Source organism: Leptosomus discolor, chromosome 3, assembly GCF_034619465.1.
Source record: "Leptosomus discolor isolate bLepDis1 chromosome 3, bLepDis1.hap2, whole genome shotgun sequence".
In the NCBI taxonomy this organism is placed as follows: Eukaryota; Metazoa; Chordata; class Aves; order Leptosomiformes; family Leptosomidae; genus Leptosomus; species Leptosomus discolor.
The window spans coordinates 70,057,356-70,069,373 of record NC_141393.1 but is presented as its reverse complement, the minus strand read 5'-3'; the positions used below and the strand labels follow the sequence as shown (position 1 = coordinate 70,069,373).

At 52.9% G+C, this 12,018-nt stretch overlaps 1 protein-coding gene across 1 annotated transcript in view; it reads left to right on the top strand.

Annotated features, from left to right (window-relative positions):
- The window catches only part of LMX1A (LIM homeobox transcription factor 1 alpha), a 45,232-nt gene extending 37,405 nt beyond the window's left edge, over nt 1-7,827 (top strand). Inside the window, exons 5-10 of the mRNA XM_086462852.1 lie at nt 1,433-1,665; nt 6,549-6,718; nt 6,871-6,948; nt 7,060-7,129; nt 7,265-7,435; nt 7,667-7,827. Coding sequence (XP_086318978.1) covers nt 1,433-1,665; nt 6,549-6,718; nt 6,871-6,948; nt 7,060-7,129; nt 7,265-7,435; nt 7,667-7,827 — 883 coding nt within the window. The remainder of the gene's footprint in view (nt 1-1,432; nt 1,666-6,548; nt 6,719-6,870; nt 6,949-7,059; nt 7,130-7,264; nt 7,436-7,666) is intronic.
- The last annotated feature ends 4,191 nt before the right edge of the window (nt 7,828-12,018 follow it).

The window sequence follows — 12,018 nt, the reverse complement described above, 5'->3', positions numbered from 1 at the left end:
CTTCCCCTCCCCAGCCACACAGCCCCCCACCCCCGCAGGTCTTCCCCGGGGATGACACATAGGGCAGGGACCACGGAGGTGGGAGCTATTTGGGGTTGGTGGAAGACTGGATGCAGTGCTGTCCGTGCGGGTCCCTGGGGCATCCCTGGGCTGGGACATGGGCGATACTCGGAGATAACCTCTGCAGGATGTGTGCTGACTTCTGTCTTCTCTTTCTGGGCCAAAGTCATCAAGACAGGGGAATAATAATGTCCAGTTCCCACAGATATTTAGCATGAGGCTGGGTAAACAGTGGGTTTTTTTCTTTATGGGGCCCAAGCCAAAAACACAGATATCTGGGGGAGGTGAAGAGGTTCTGGTTTGGTACCTTCAAGCATCTCTACTGGGGGAAACATCCCATTCACTTAAAACATCCAGCCCAGGGTTCAGCTCCAGGTGCCTCCAAGTCCTCTCAAGCCAACACTGATGCTGCCACCTCTGCTCTGCTCGCCTCAGTTTTCTGTAAACTGTACATCATTGATCATGCTATTGAGCTTCTTGGTAAGGATATTTAAAGTTGGAGAAAGAAAAGCTCTGTTTCAACCTAAAGTGTTATTGCTGTCATTATTATTGGCTTTTAAGTATAAACCAAGTGTGTTGAAACCTGGGAACTGCACGATTAGGGATGCCTCAAACAGTCACATCAACGTCAAGGAACGCCTGAGCTTTTTCTTTTCCTTTTGACACATCAAATCTTCAGTCTGTCACTGGCCTTAACCCAAAACTTGCTGCCATGGAGAATTTTATGATTTATTAGACATTCCTGATGTGTTTGCAAGCAAGAGTGGGGCTGTTCCAGTGACCCAGACCAGAAGGAGGGGGTGGTCTGTGGATGACCAACAGTGTGAATGCTTTCTGTATGTGCCTGTTGAGAGCCACAGATGAGCTTGCTGGCCCCATTGCCCTCTCCAGAATCTCCTTACATCTAGATGTGAGTGGCAGGCAGATGGACAGGTAGGGCTGGCTTGACAAAACTCATGTAGATGTGGTATGTCCCATGTCTTTTGGTGGTGGTAGCTGCACTGTTGGATTTGACACCTGTTTGCTTTACACCTGGAGTGTCCAGATATTGGGGTCTTTGTCCTTTGACCACTTTCATGGTAAGCACCTGGTAATAGGTCAACCCAAAGTGCTAATGTTGACCCAAAGGCAGCATCCTCCATTGACAAAGGGCAAGCTTGCAGCACGTGCCAAGTCACTGCAGGATTCCAGCACCATTGTGCCCAGGCCTTTAACGCAGCCAAAGCACCAACGGGGTGACACAGTGATCCTGTTCTGATGCCTACCCCCATGCTGAAGTGCCCCATCCCTTGTCTCCAACACCATGCCACTGGCTGGGTGCAGCCGTGGTGATGCCGGGCATCCTAGCAGGAATCTCCTCTTGCTCCCCCAGGCTCTTCGCAGTGAAGTGCGCCGGGTGCCTGGAGGCCATCGCGCCCAGCGAGCTGGTGATGCGCGCCCAGAAGAGCGTCTACCACCTGCGCTGCTTCTGCTGCTGCGTCTGCGAGCGGCGTCTGCAGAAGGGCGACGAGTTTGTGCTGAAGGAAGGGCAGCTCCTTTGTAAGAGCGACTACGAGAAGGAGCGGGAGCTGCTGAGCTTGGTGAGCCCGGCTCTGTCGGATTCTGGTAAGGGGCCGCGTGTGCCCAGCGTCTCCCTGGCTGGTCCCGCTCCGAGGCCCCTGCGAGCATGGCGGGGTCTGGAGGCGAGGTTTGGGCTTGCTGCCCTGAACCTCTGCCCTGTGGTCCGAAGGGAAAAGCTCTATAAGCACCGTTGCATTCTCCAGCCAGAGTTTCTCCCACCTCAGTGGCAAGGGCATGAGCAGAGACTTTGTCTGTGGAGGGGCTGGAGGATGCTCTGGGGACCATCCCATCTCATTAGGCTTGTTTCTGTAAGGGTTTGTGCTCCTGGCCTGTGCAGGGCACCCACCCCATCCTGAGGGGCGTACAGCCTCCCCAGGTGTGGGAGGGAGAGCTGTGCTGGCTGAAGCTGGCATCTTCCACCTCCTCATCTGGGAAAATAGAGGAGCTGCCCCTGGTATAAATACACTGTAAATAAGAGTTTTCTTCCTTTTCTTCCTAAACAAAATCAGGGTCCCAAGCATCCCATTGGCTACCTTGGGCTAAACCTTCTGTGTCCCTCCCCTGTGTCTCACTGTCCCTGCCTGGGACTCTGGAAAGGCTGAGTGCAAGAAATGAGCTGCTTCTGCTGTGGACACACTTTTTAATACCAAGGGGAAACTGAGGCACGGGGATAAAACATGAGCTGGTAGCAGGGAGCCTGAAAATCTTGTGTTCCCAGCAGCTTCCCAGGCAGTCGATGGCTGGAGCTAGACTGCAGACCCAGCGTGGTGACACTGCAGGGATGTGACGGAGCCAAGGGGGGCTGCAGGATGGGTGGCGCTCTGGCTGGAGGTGGGCAGGGGGCTGGCATCCTGCTCCAGCCAGGGTGTCACTGCTGGGTTGGGTTGCCCAGAGCATCCCATCAACATTAAAATACGTATCTACAGTCAACACAAATCAAATCTGAATGTTTCCCAGGAAGACAAATTTAGTAAGAAAGCCCAGCAACGGGGGCCAGGAGGGTGAAAATGATCTGCTAGCAGGAATCCTCGTGTTACTGCCATCCCCACAGAGCCCCACTCCTCGCGAGGCTGCACAGCCCCACGCTGTGTGCCTGGGTCGCTCGGCTCCTCTTAAAAACTGTCGTCGGGGGAAAATCTGCTTTGTGGAGGGAAGGCTTTACCTTTGAAATGCCATGCTCTGGAAAGGACTGCCGGCAAGCTGAGGGGAGCCCGTCTTTTCCCTGCTAGAGCAAAGCACTGCGTTTAAAAAGAATAGAGATCAACATCACGAGCCCATTTAGGAGCGCAAGTCAAAGACAGAGCAAGGCCTGGTGCTCACCACCAGGTGCAGGCGATACTGCAGCTGGGAGAAGGTGTCGGGGGGACAGGGGTAGTTTTGGTGGGGATGGAGCAAAAGTTGTCCAAAACCTGTGTTTCTCTTCAATATCATGCTCCTCTTCAGCGAGAACAGATATCCTCAGCATCTTTGCAGTGCTGCCTGTGGCTGGCTCTGTCCAAGTTCTGCACCCCGCTTGGTTGAAAGAAGGAATCGTCCCCCGAAATAACAGTGATATTTAAAAAATAAAGAGCGAGGCCATGGGAGGAGGTGGCTGAAGGGAGCCGATGAGTGATGGTCCAGGGCTGGAGGAGCTGGAGAGCAGGAAAGCAGCAGGATCTGGCACGCTGGCGCTGGCTCTTGCCTTAGCCCTGGGAAAGTCCTTAATTGATTGAAGAATTACTATTTTTTACTTCTGGGATGTGCAAACTCTTTTAGTTAAAATAGGAACCAATGAGGAGACATCATGCAGGAAAATAAATGAATTGGCTGCAACAGTTTGGGTTTATTCCTAGTGGGAGAAAAGGGCAGTTTGGGAAAGGCTGGGGAGCTTTTCCTCCCCAGCGACTCATCAGACCTTGGTCCAGCCCTGCTGCCAGGGGCTCTGGCCAAACCAAGAGTTTCAACAGGCAAAAAAACTCCAGGGGAAATACTTATTTCGGTGGAAACTCCAGCGGAGACCCAAGGGATGTGAAGGGCCAGTGTGGGAGTCAAAAGGGCACGACAACCCCTTGGCTGGTCGGAAACCCAACCCAAATCCCCCAGTGTCCCCTGGCAGCCCCTGGCCTGGGGGGTCCTGGCCCTCCCTGTCTCCTTGCAGACCCCATAGCTTAGCCCCACCACAATCCCTGCCTGGTTCTGGTGGCCACCAACAGTTTGTCTCGGGATGTTGTGTGGCTCTGGGGACGGTGGCATGGTGGGAGCCAGCCCAGGTGCACATCCCACGTGGATGCTTAGCTTGGTGCATCTGCCCCCTCCTGCTGCCTTCCCCGTGGGGATGCAGAGGGATGTCCCCTCTCCGGCACCGGTCCTGGAGCCCTTCACCAGCATCATGCAATGTGCTTGTCCAGACTCTCCCCTGTCCCCCCCCTCACTGCTTTGAAGCCCCCTGCCCTTCCTCCCCCCGGCTGCCGTGCACCAAAGGCCACTTTATGAGAAAGCGCAGATAAAAAGCGAGCCATATGTTGTCTGTAATCTCCCAAACCCTCGCTTCAATTACTGCCTCCCCCGAGCCTCCACTGCCCAGCCTAAGTAAACAAGCCCCTCTGAAAGAGGACCCCGCTTTTCAATTAAAAGCGTCCTAACGTTTCTCCTCTCCCTAAATCCTCCCGAGTGAGGAATGTCCTGGCCCCGGCGGCGGGATGCGGGCTCAGCGGGTCGGACCAAGGGCACGCCGCACAATATCCATCGCCCCAGCCCCTTCCCAGGTGACGTCAGGGGCAGCCCCAGACACTCATTAATTTCTCCCCCCTCCTCAGTGGGGAAAGGCTTGAAAGGGAGAGTTAATTAAAAGTAATACCCCGCCAAATCCAGCTTCGCTTTTCCTTCTTTCCCTTTGACACTGGGAGGGATTTGGGGAGCAGGTGTTGGGGGGGAAGGTCTCGGGGGGGCTTATCTGAGTGGATTTTCCCTCTTGGCATGGGTTTTGAGCATCATTTGCTTCATGGAGTCCATGAGCCTCTGTCTCCCCTATGCTGGCCAGTGCCCCTCTCAGACTGGAGGGGATTGGGGCGTTCACCAAATGGGTTCAGACACTGAAATGTCTCCATTTGTTGACATTCCTCCTCCCAATATTTGTAAAATTCTCTACCCTTCCATCAGAACTAAACTCTTTCAGGTTTCAGTAAAGCAAGCAGCATGACAGAGCAGAGACCCTGCTTGTGCAGGCACTGAGAAGGAGGCAGCAGCAGCTGCTGCTCATCACCCTTAGCCATCAGAGACTCCACACCCTGGGGTCCCCAGCTCTGGGGCTCTCAGACTTACTGTGTTACTATGTCCCTCGTGTTGGGACATGCAAGAAAACAGCAGTTTGTCTTTCCCATTGCCACTGCTGCCGTGAGCATGCCGTGGATGTGCCAGGAGCGAGCAGGGAGCTCGCAGCAGCGGCAAGGCTCTGGCTCCCAGGGGCCAGTACCCAGCTCCAGGCTGTTTGGGGACTGCCAGCATGAAGATCTCTCTTTGTCCCAGCCCTTCCAGCCTTCACCAGAGGGAAGGTCTCTGTATCAGCTGGTGAGCCCAGGAGAGAGCCCAGCAGTGTGGAGGGAAGAGGTAACTGGTACCTGAGAACACCCTTGCTCCTCTGCTGGGATCATTGCCTCCCCTCTCCCTGGGGATCTGCTCCTGTCTTTCCCGATTCCCAACTAGACTGCTGTTAGGTTTACGCTTTTCTGATGTGCGTGATCCGTGATTAGCTCTTGCCATGGGGTTTGACCTGACCTGCTTTCGCCATGAATTACTCTGAGACAGGCTCACAACCCCCTGGTGCTTCCCCGTCTCCCAGAGACATAGCAGCCCTGGGATGAGACTTGGGCCAGGCACAGCCTTGCAACCTGCGTCTGCATCAAACCAGCACCTTGGCTCCATTACCAATTCCCAAACAGGCAGTGGAGGAGCTTTCTGGAAAAGGCTGTGATTTACGGCTCATGAGAGGGAAGGACCTGTGCTGTCAAACCTGCATTACAGCCCTCCCACACCAGCTGAGCAAGCAAGGTCATCGACACGGTGGTGATGCAGTAAATGAGGAGGGCTGGAAAGAGGCAGGGCAGCACTGCCTGCTTTCCCGGAGCAGCTCTTGCCTGAAGGCCCTGTGGCCCTGAGTGGCGGAGAGCAGCAGGGAGATACACACCAGTGCCTGGGAACACAGCGCCCAGGAGCAGCACATTGCAGCAAGTACCTGAGGGGTGAAGCCTGAAGCAGCCTGGGCTTCTGACCAAGGAGATTTAAAACTCCACGGAAGGGGGGAAATATTGGCAAAAAGATGCCCCTTATATTTGTGGTTAAAAGTCTGTGCTTTAAATGGAGTTGACCTCCATGGTAGGGCAAATCAGGAGGGGTTTGTAAGGTCTTGGCTAACATGTTACCTTCTCTGAGCACCTCTGCCCACCCTGCACCCTGACCTCTCCCAGCCTGGGCTGTCTGGGCAGAGACCAGATGCCTGGTCACCAGCTGGGCTGTGCCCCAGGGACACAGTGGTGCTTGATGGCTGCTGTGCCCTGGCATGGATGAAACCTGTGTGTCTTTGTCCAGATGTGTCTCCAGCTGTGGCCTGGCATGAAATCCCTGTGGGGCAAGCAGTGATTTGGGTCTGATGGAGGGAAAATCAGGTGTCCCAGGGTTTTACATTGCAGCTGCTCAGACTGTTGGGAAAAGAAGAACCAAAAAGCACATCTGCTGGCTGAGTGACCCCAAACTATGAGCCACACCAGCTCTCCCCCTCTCTAAGCTGCCATGGGGCAGCCAGCCCCAAACCTCGGCTTCTCACACACATTCACAAGAAGATCCCCACCAAGACCAGCTTGTTTTAAGTGCCCCAGATTATTTTTGGACATGCTGGAAAACAATGTGCACTGTCCATTGTCTGTAAAGGACCTGCTTTTTCTTATACCCCTTAGGCAAAAGTGATGATGAGGACAGCATCTGCAAAATGGGCCAAGGCTCAGGGAAGGGCGCTGAGGATGGGAAGGATCACAAGCGGCCCAAGAGACCCCGGACGATCCTGACCACGCAGCAGCGAAGGGCGTTCAAGGCATCCTTTGAGGTCTCCTCCAAGCCCTGCAGGAAGGTATGAGGAGAAGGGACCATGCGTAGTGACCTCCGGCCCCCAGGGATGTCCTGGATGCTGGGCAAGGACTTGCCACAGCTGCTTTGTTCCCTCCTAAAGTCCGCCTGAAAAGCTGAGCGGGCTGAGATGCCACTGTCATTCTTCTCTCCAAGGTGCGGGAGACGCTGGCAGCTGAGACGGGGCTGAGTGTTCGCGTGGTGCAGGTCTGGTTCCAGAACCAGCGAGCAAAGGTGGGTAGAAGGGGTAGTCTTCCACCAACGTCCAGTGCCTAGGCTCCCCTACCTCCTCGCTTTGGCTGCATAATGATTTTTTTCCCCTTTTTTCCCCTTCTTCTTGGCCAGATGAAGAAGCTCGCCAGGAGGCAGCAGCAGCAGCAGCAGGATCAGCAAAACACACAGCGCCTGAGCTCAGGTACCCCCCTCACACCCAGCTCTTCCCGTGCTCAGGGTCTCCCAGTTTTCCAGCCTTCTCCAGGCTTCCCAAGGGAGCTGGGGTCACCAAAAAGCAGCAGCCTGACTGTGCCGACAGCTTGCTCTTATCTTCCAGCCCAGGCGAACAGTGCTGGTAGCACAGGGCTGGAGGGGATGCTGAACCCCTACACCACTCTGCCTCCACCCCAGCAGCTGCTGGGCATGGAGCAAAGCGTCTACGGCTCCGACCACTTCCGGCAAGGGCTCACCCCACCACAAATGCCTGGAGACCACATGCACCCCTATGGTAAGTCTCTGGGGTTTGCCTCTTGCCTTCTCTCTTTCAAAGAGATGCTGGGCTGTGGTGGGGGGCTGTGTAGCAGGGGCATGCGTTGGGGATGCAGCGATTTCTGGGAAGATGGCGGTCCCCTCCCCCCTAAGTCCTTACGCTACAAAAGCTGAGGGTATTGGGCACTGTCAAGGTGCCGGAGGAGGAAGCAGGCTCTGAAGCCTTTCTGCTCCCTCCCTGCTTCCCAAGGTGCTGAGCCCCTCTTCCACGACATGGACAGTGACGATACCTCACTGAGCAACTTGGGTGACTGCTTCCTCGCCACGGCGGACGCGGGACCACTCCAGGCACGAGTGGGGAACCCCATCGACCACCTCTACTCCATGCAGAATTCCTACTTCACCTCCTGAGCACGGCATGGTCCCCAGCACGGGGCAGCTGCCGCCATGCTGCCCCAGGAGGGGCTGCAGAGCCCCCGGGGTTGGGAGGGAGGGGGAGGCGACACTGCTGGGATGCTGTCAAACAATATATTGTAGCTTGGGATTCCCAAGGAGCGAGTTAAGTTATGGGTTGCATAGTTTCATGTTTCTCTTAGGAGCCTAGGATTAGGGACAGGAGTGGTTTTTGCAGCTGGCTGGTGGATTTTCAAATTTCAAACAGGGAACCAAATTTCTTGTTTTGGCAGGGGGACAAGCAGGGGGAGGGGGAAACCCTTCCCATGGGAGCATCCTGGTGCCATATCCCCTCCACACCGCCTTCGGTCGGAGTGGCAGAAGGAGCAAACTGCTGATCTTCATGGGGGGAGCCTGCAGCATTAGCCAGGCTTTGAAATTTGAAAAGCTGACAATGCTTTGGGGAAACACAGGGAGAATTTTGCTGTGGGGTTTTCCCTCTGTTCCCTTGACCAGCTTGAGTGCTTGCTGTTTAAACACAGGGATTTTTAAGATAGGTGTTCCCATGCAAATATAGAAAACTAGAAACCCCTAACATCATCCCCGTCACGGAGGACGGGGCTGTGTGTGTGTATGTGTGTGTGTGTGTGTGGGCACGCACGTGTGTGTGTGCAGAGTCGTGTGGCTGTACTGCACAGCTACACCTGCCAGATTGTATCAACAAAGTTTATTTCTAAGTCTATCAGAAATTTACTGTACAGCAAAAGTAACTTTATTTTCAGCGTGAACCATATTTAAGGAAATACTCAATGCACTTAAGTTATAAGATGAAATAATTTACTTTTTATAAACGTTATGTTTAGGTTGCAAAAGCTCAGTGGCAGGGAAGGAACATCAGTTCATTTCAGGTGGTAGGTTTGGGTTTCGGGGTTGATTATTTTTGGTGCTCTCAGGTTGCCCCACTGGTTTTGAGGTGCAGTTGAAACCCAAAGCAGGGCTGGCTCCAATGACCTGCTCCTCTGCCGGCAGATTGATGGGGACAGCATGGTAGCCAGGTCCTGTCCCCATTGCTGGACATGTCCAGGAGGTCGGTGTAGGGTGGACAATGCTGCTGGAGGTAGTGGACATCCCAGCCCATCGGGACTCAGCTGTGCTTCTCTGCATCACCTTTCTCCTTCCCATGGCAGGACCCAGCCTGCCTCTGCCAGCGACCCCATCCTGTACCTTCAAATGTGGGTGCTAGACCAGTATGAACTGCTGTCCTGGCTCTGGAAAACACCACAGCCTGTATCGCCACTCCTCGGGCAAAGGAGAAAGGAGGGAGAGCCCTGCGTTTCCCACCCCATGCTCAGGTTCATCACTGCCAGAGCTGTGGGAACCTGGGGAGAGTTCTCCTTAGAGCTGAGCCTTCAGCTGACCCTCACCTCATCCCCACTCTCGTTTTCATGCGTTGTGTCCTTTTGTGCTGCTGTTCACAAATGATGTAAGCGACAACCCATAAAGACATGCAAGTGACTGTGAGGCTCAAAACACTGGCTCATTGCCACCGTACAATCTGACACTGAATGTAGCAGGGTCCAGAGATGGCTGACCCAGCAGGAGATGCTGACACACTGTCAGAAATCACATACCAAGATGAAATTAAAAAGACAAAAAATCTCTGAAAAAAAAAAAAAAAAAAAAAAGGCCTGGTGTTTTCTTGCGTGGGTTGTCCCCTTAACTTGGAGCGGGAAGGGTTTGAATCATCTACAAAGTCAGCAAGGTGTTGGGTAGGGTATAGCGAGACCATGGGGGAAGCTTCTGCTCCTTGGGTTTTTGGTATCAAATGTTCTGTGGTCTGGGACTAAACTGGCTCTTGGTGGTCCTCCATGGCCAACAGACAGAGACTGGTGGATCTGGAAGGTGACACATCTGTCTCTGGCTCCCACCCGAGCTGCAGTGAGGGGCTTGCTGAGACTCTCCATCAAGCACAGCCGGACTGTGCAGGACTAGCTCAGCTGTGAACAACCAACCTGTAGACATCTGTAGGCAGCAGAGATGACTCCCAGACAGAAAAAAAAAAAAAAAAAAACAAACAAAAGAAAAAGGGAGACCAGACGCCAGACAAGCTTCTTTACAACAAGGAGGGACCTTGTAGAAAGAACGGGAAAAAGAAAACTAAAAGTGTTTTGCCTGTTTGCCAGCTCTCTGCATGGGCTTGTTTGTCTGTACCACCAGAAAACTCTGCTTCATGTTTACACCTGCCCACAGTGTTTCTACGCTCTTAGCATTGAAGGAGAGCTGGAAAAGCCTGGAAAGCCAGGTTACTAGCAAAACATTTTCCCAAACACATGAGCCCTTGGCTTAAAACACCCTGCAGACCTCATTGGTACCTTCATATCCCTGGTTGCCATCTCAGCTCACTGAGCAGAGCGTGGCTGGGCGGCATTTGTCCTCCTCCAGGGCAGGGGAACTGCAGGAGTGGGAAAGCATTTCTGCAGACCAGGTTACCCCATAAGCGTTCTCAGATGGACTATCACTTCACCATGAATCCCAGCCCTCCATGGCAGGGCCATGGGCAAGTCCATGTTAGGGCTGCCTAAAAGAGGTCGGTGAGTATTTCCCAATAGGAGTTGCTGTCGTCACGGTTCCCCAGCATGGAGAGGTTCCACAAATATGTCCTGATGCCACCAAATTGGGGATGAAGATCCACAACTCATTGCCTGAGATGTTCAAAACAAGGTGTTCTCCTTCCTGCCCTTCATCAGTCGCTGCTCTGCTCTTCCTGTGCTACAAAATGTTTTCCAAGTCTAACCTGCAGAAAAAAATACTCTAAAATGGTGTGACTGCGTGAAGAAAACTTGTGGGTTTTATTTTGCAAGTTGTAGTTTCCTAGGAACAGCCTGGATTTCTTGGGTTGGTTTGGGGTTTTCGTCTATTTCAGGACAGAAGAGCACAGCACTGACCCTGTGAATGGCAACTGCTGCAAAATCCCCCAGCAGCCCCAGGCCAGCAATGTCCAGTTTGTTCCAGTCACTCAATCGCGTCTTGGGAGAGGGTGCAGGGCAGCCTGCCTGGCCCAGGCTGCTCAGGACTGTGTTCCTGGTCCTCCAGCACCTGAGTGTTTCCCTTTGCTCTCTAAAATAAAGACTTAGTTTTAATCACTGCACAGGCTCTATTTTCTCTCGACAATAACATTTTAATTACAAAACATCTCTGAACCCTTATCTAGCCTCTGTTGCCTCAAATATGAGCTGAAAATGCACAAGAAGAAGGCTGAAGAAATGTCTAACATGCAGAAGGCTTTCTATGGTGAATTAAATAAGCTGTATTGAAATACAAGGTCTTCTCTTCCAGTAGAAGTGTATCATCTGTGCCTGCTTGCTCATTTGGGATGCAATTAGTGAGTCACCAGGTGAAGGTGTTGCAGGAGGGAGGGTAAAAGCAGGATTCACAGGTTGCCTGGGTTTGGGAGGAGGTGGGAAGACGTGCCCTAGGAAGCTGCCTGGCCTGATATGAGGTGATCTTGTGAAGGACAGTAGGGTAGGTGCTTGTGTGCAAATTTAGCTGTGTTTCTAAAGTTCTTGCTCTTTCTAAGAAAGTATTATGTTTTGGGGAATTTCTTTGTAGAGGCTGTGGTATTTGTGTATGCTTTGCTCTTGCAAAGCACAAGGATGATACCTATTATAAGTGCTACTATTTTCTAATGTAGCTAAGCATAATTTTTTTAGCTGGTTGTCTCCAAACCTAGCTTTGGGGTAGATGACATGGAAAGACAAAACCCTATCTTTTAGTTTGGAGTCTTGGTGCAGGAGGTCCCCACAGCAGCAGGGAAAAGTGTTGGACCTGTCCTGGCATGGCCGGGTTGGGAAAATAGTGGATTGAGATCTCTCTCTTGCTGGGTTTGGCAGTCTTGGAGAAATGATGGCTGGCCCTAGCAGAGCAGAGGGGCTCTGGGCTGGGGTGAGGCTGATAGTCACTGGGGGCTGGAGGTAGAGATGGAGATGTGCTTTTCTTGTGGAAAGGGGGGGCAGATCTGGGGGAGTTGGAGTATATGTGGTGTGGAGGATCTGCTGACTCATGAAGCCAGCTTGAGTCTGATTTGCAGGATCCAGCTCTCAGTAGTGGCTGAATTAACACCGCCCAGGCTTGCAATAGAAAAATGGATGTTTTCATTAATGGTTGTTAGAATTTCCTTAAAAATTCCCCTCACTTGCATGCTTCTTAGAA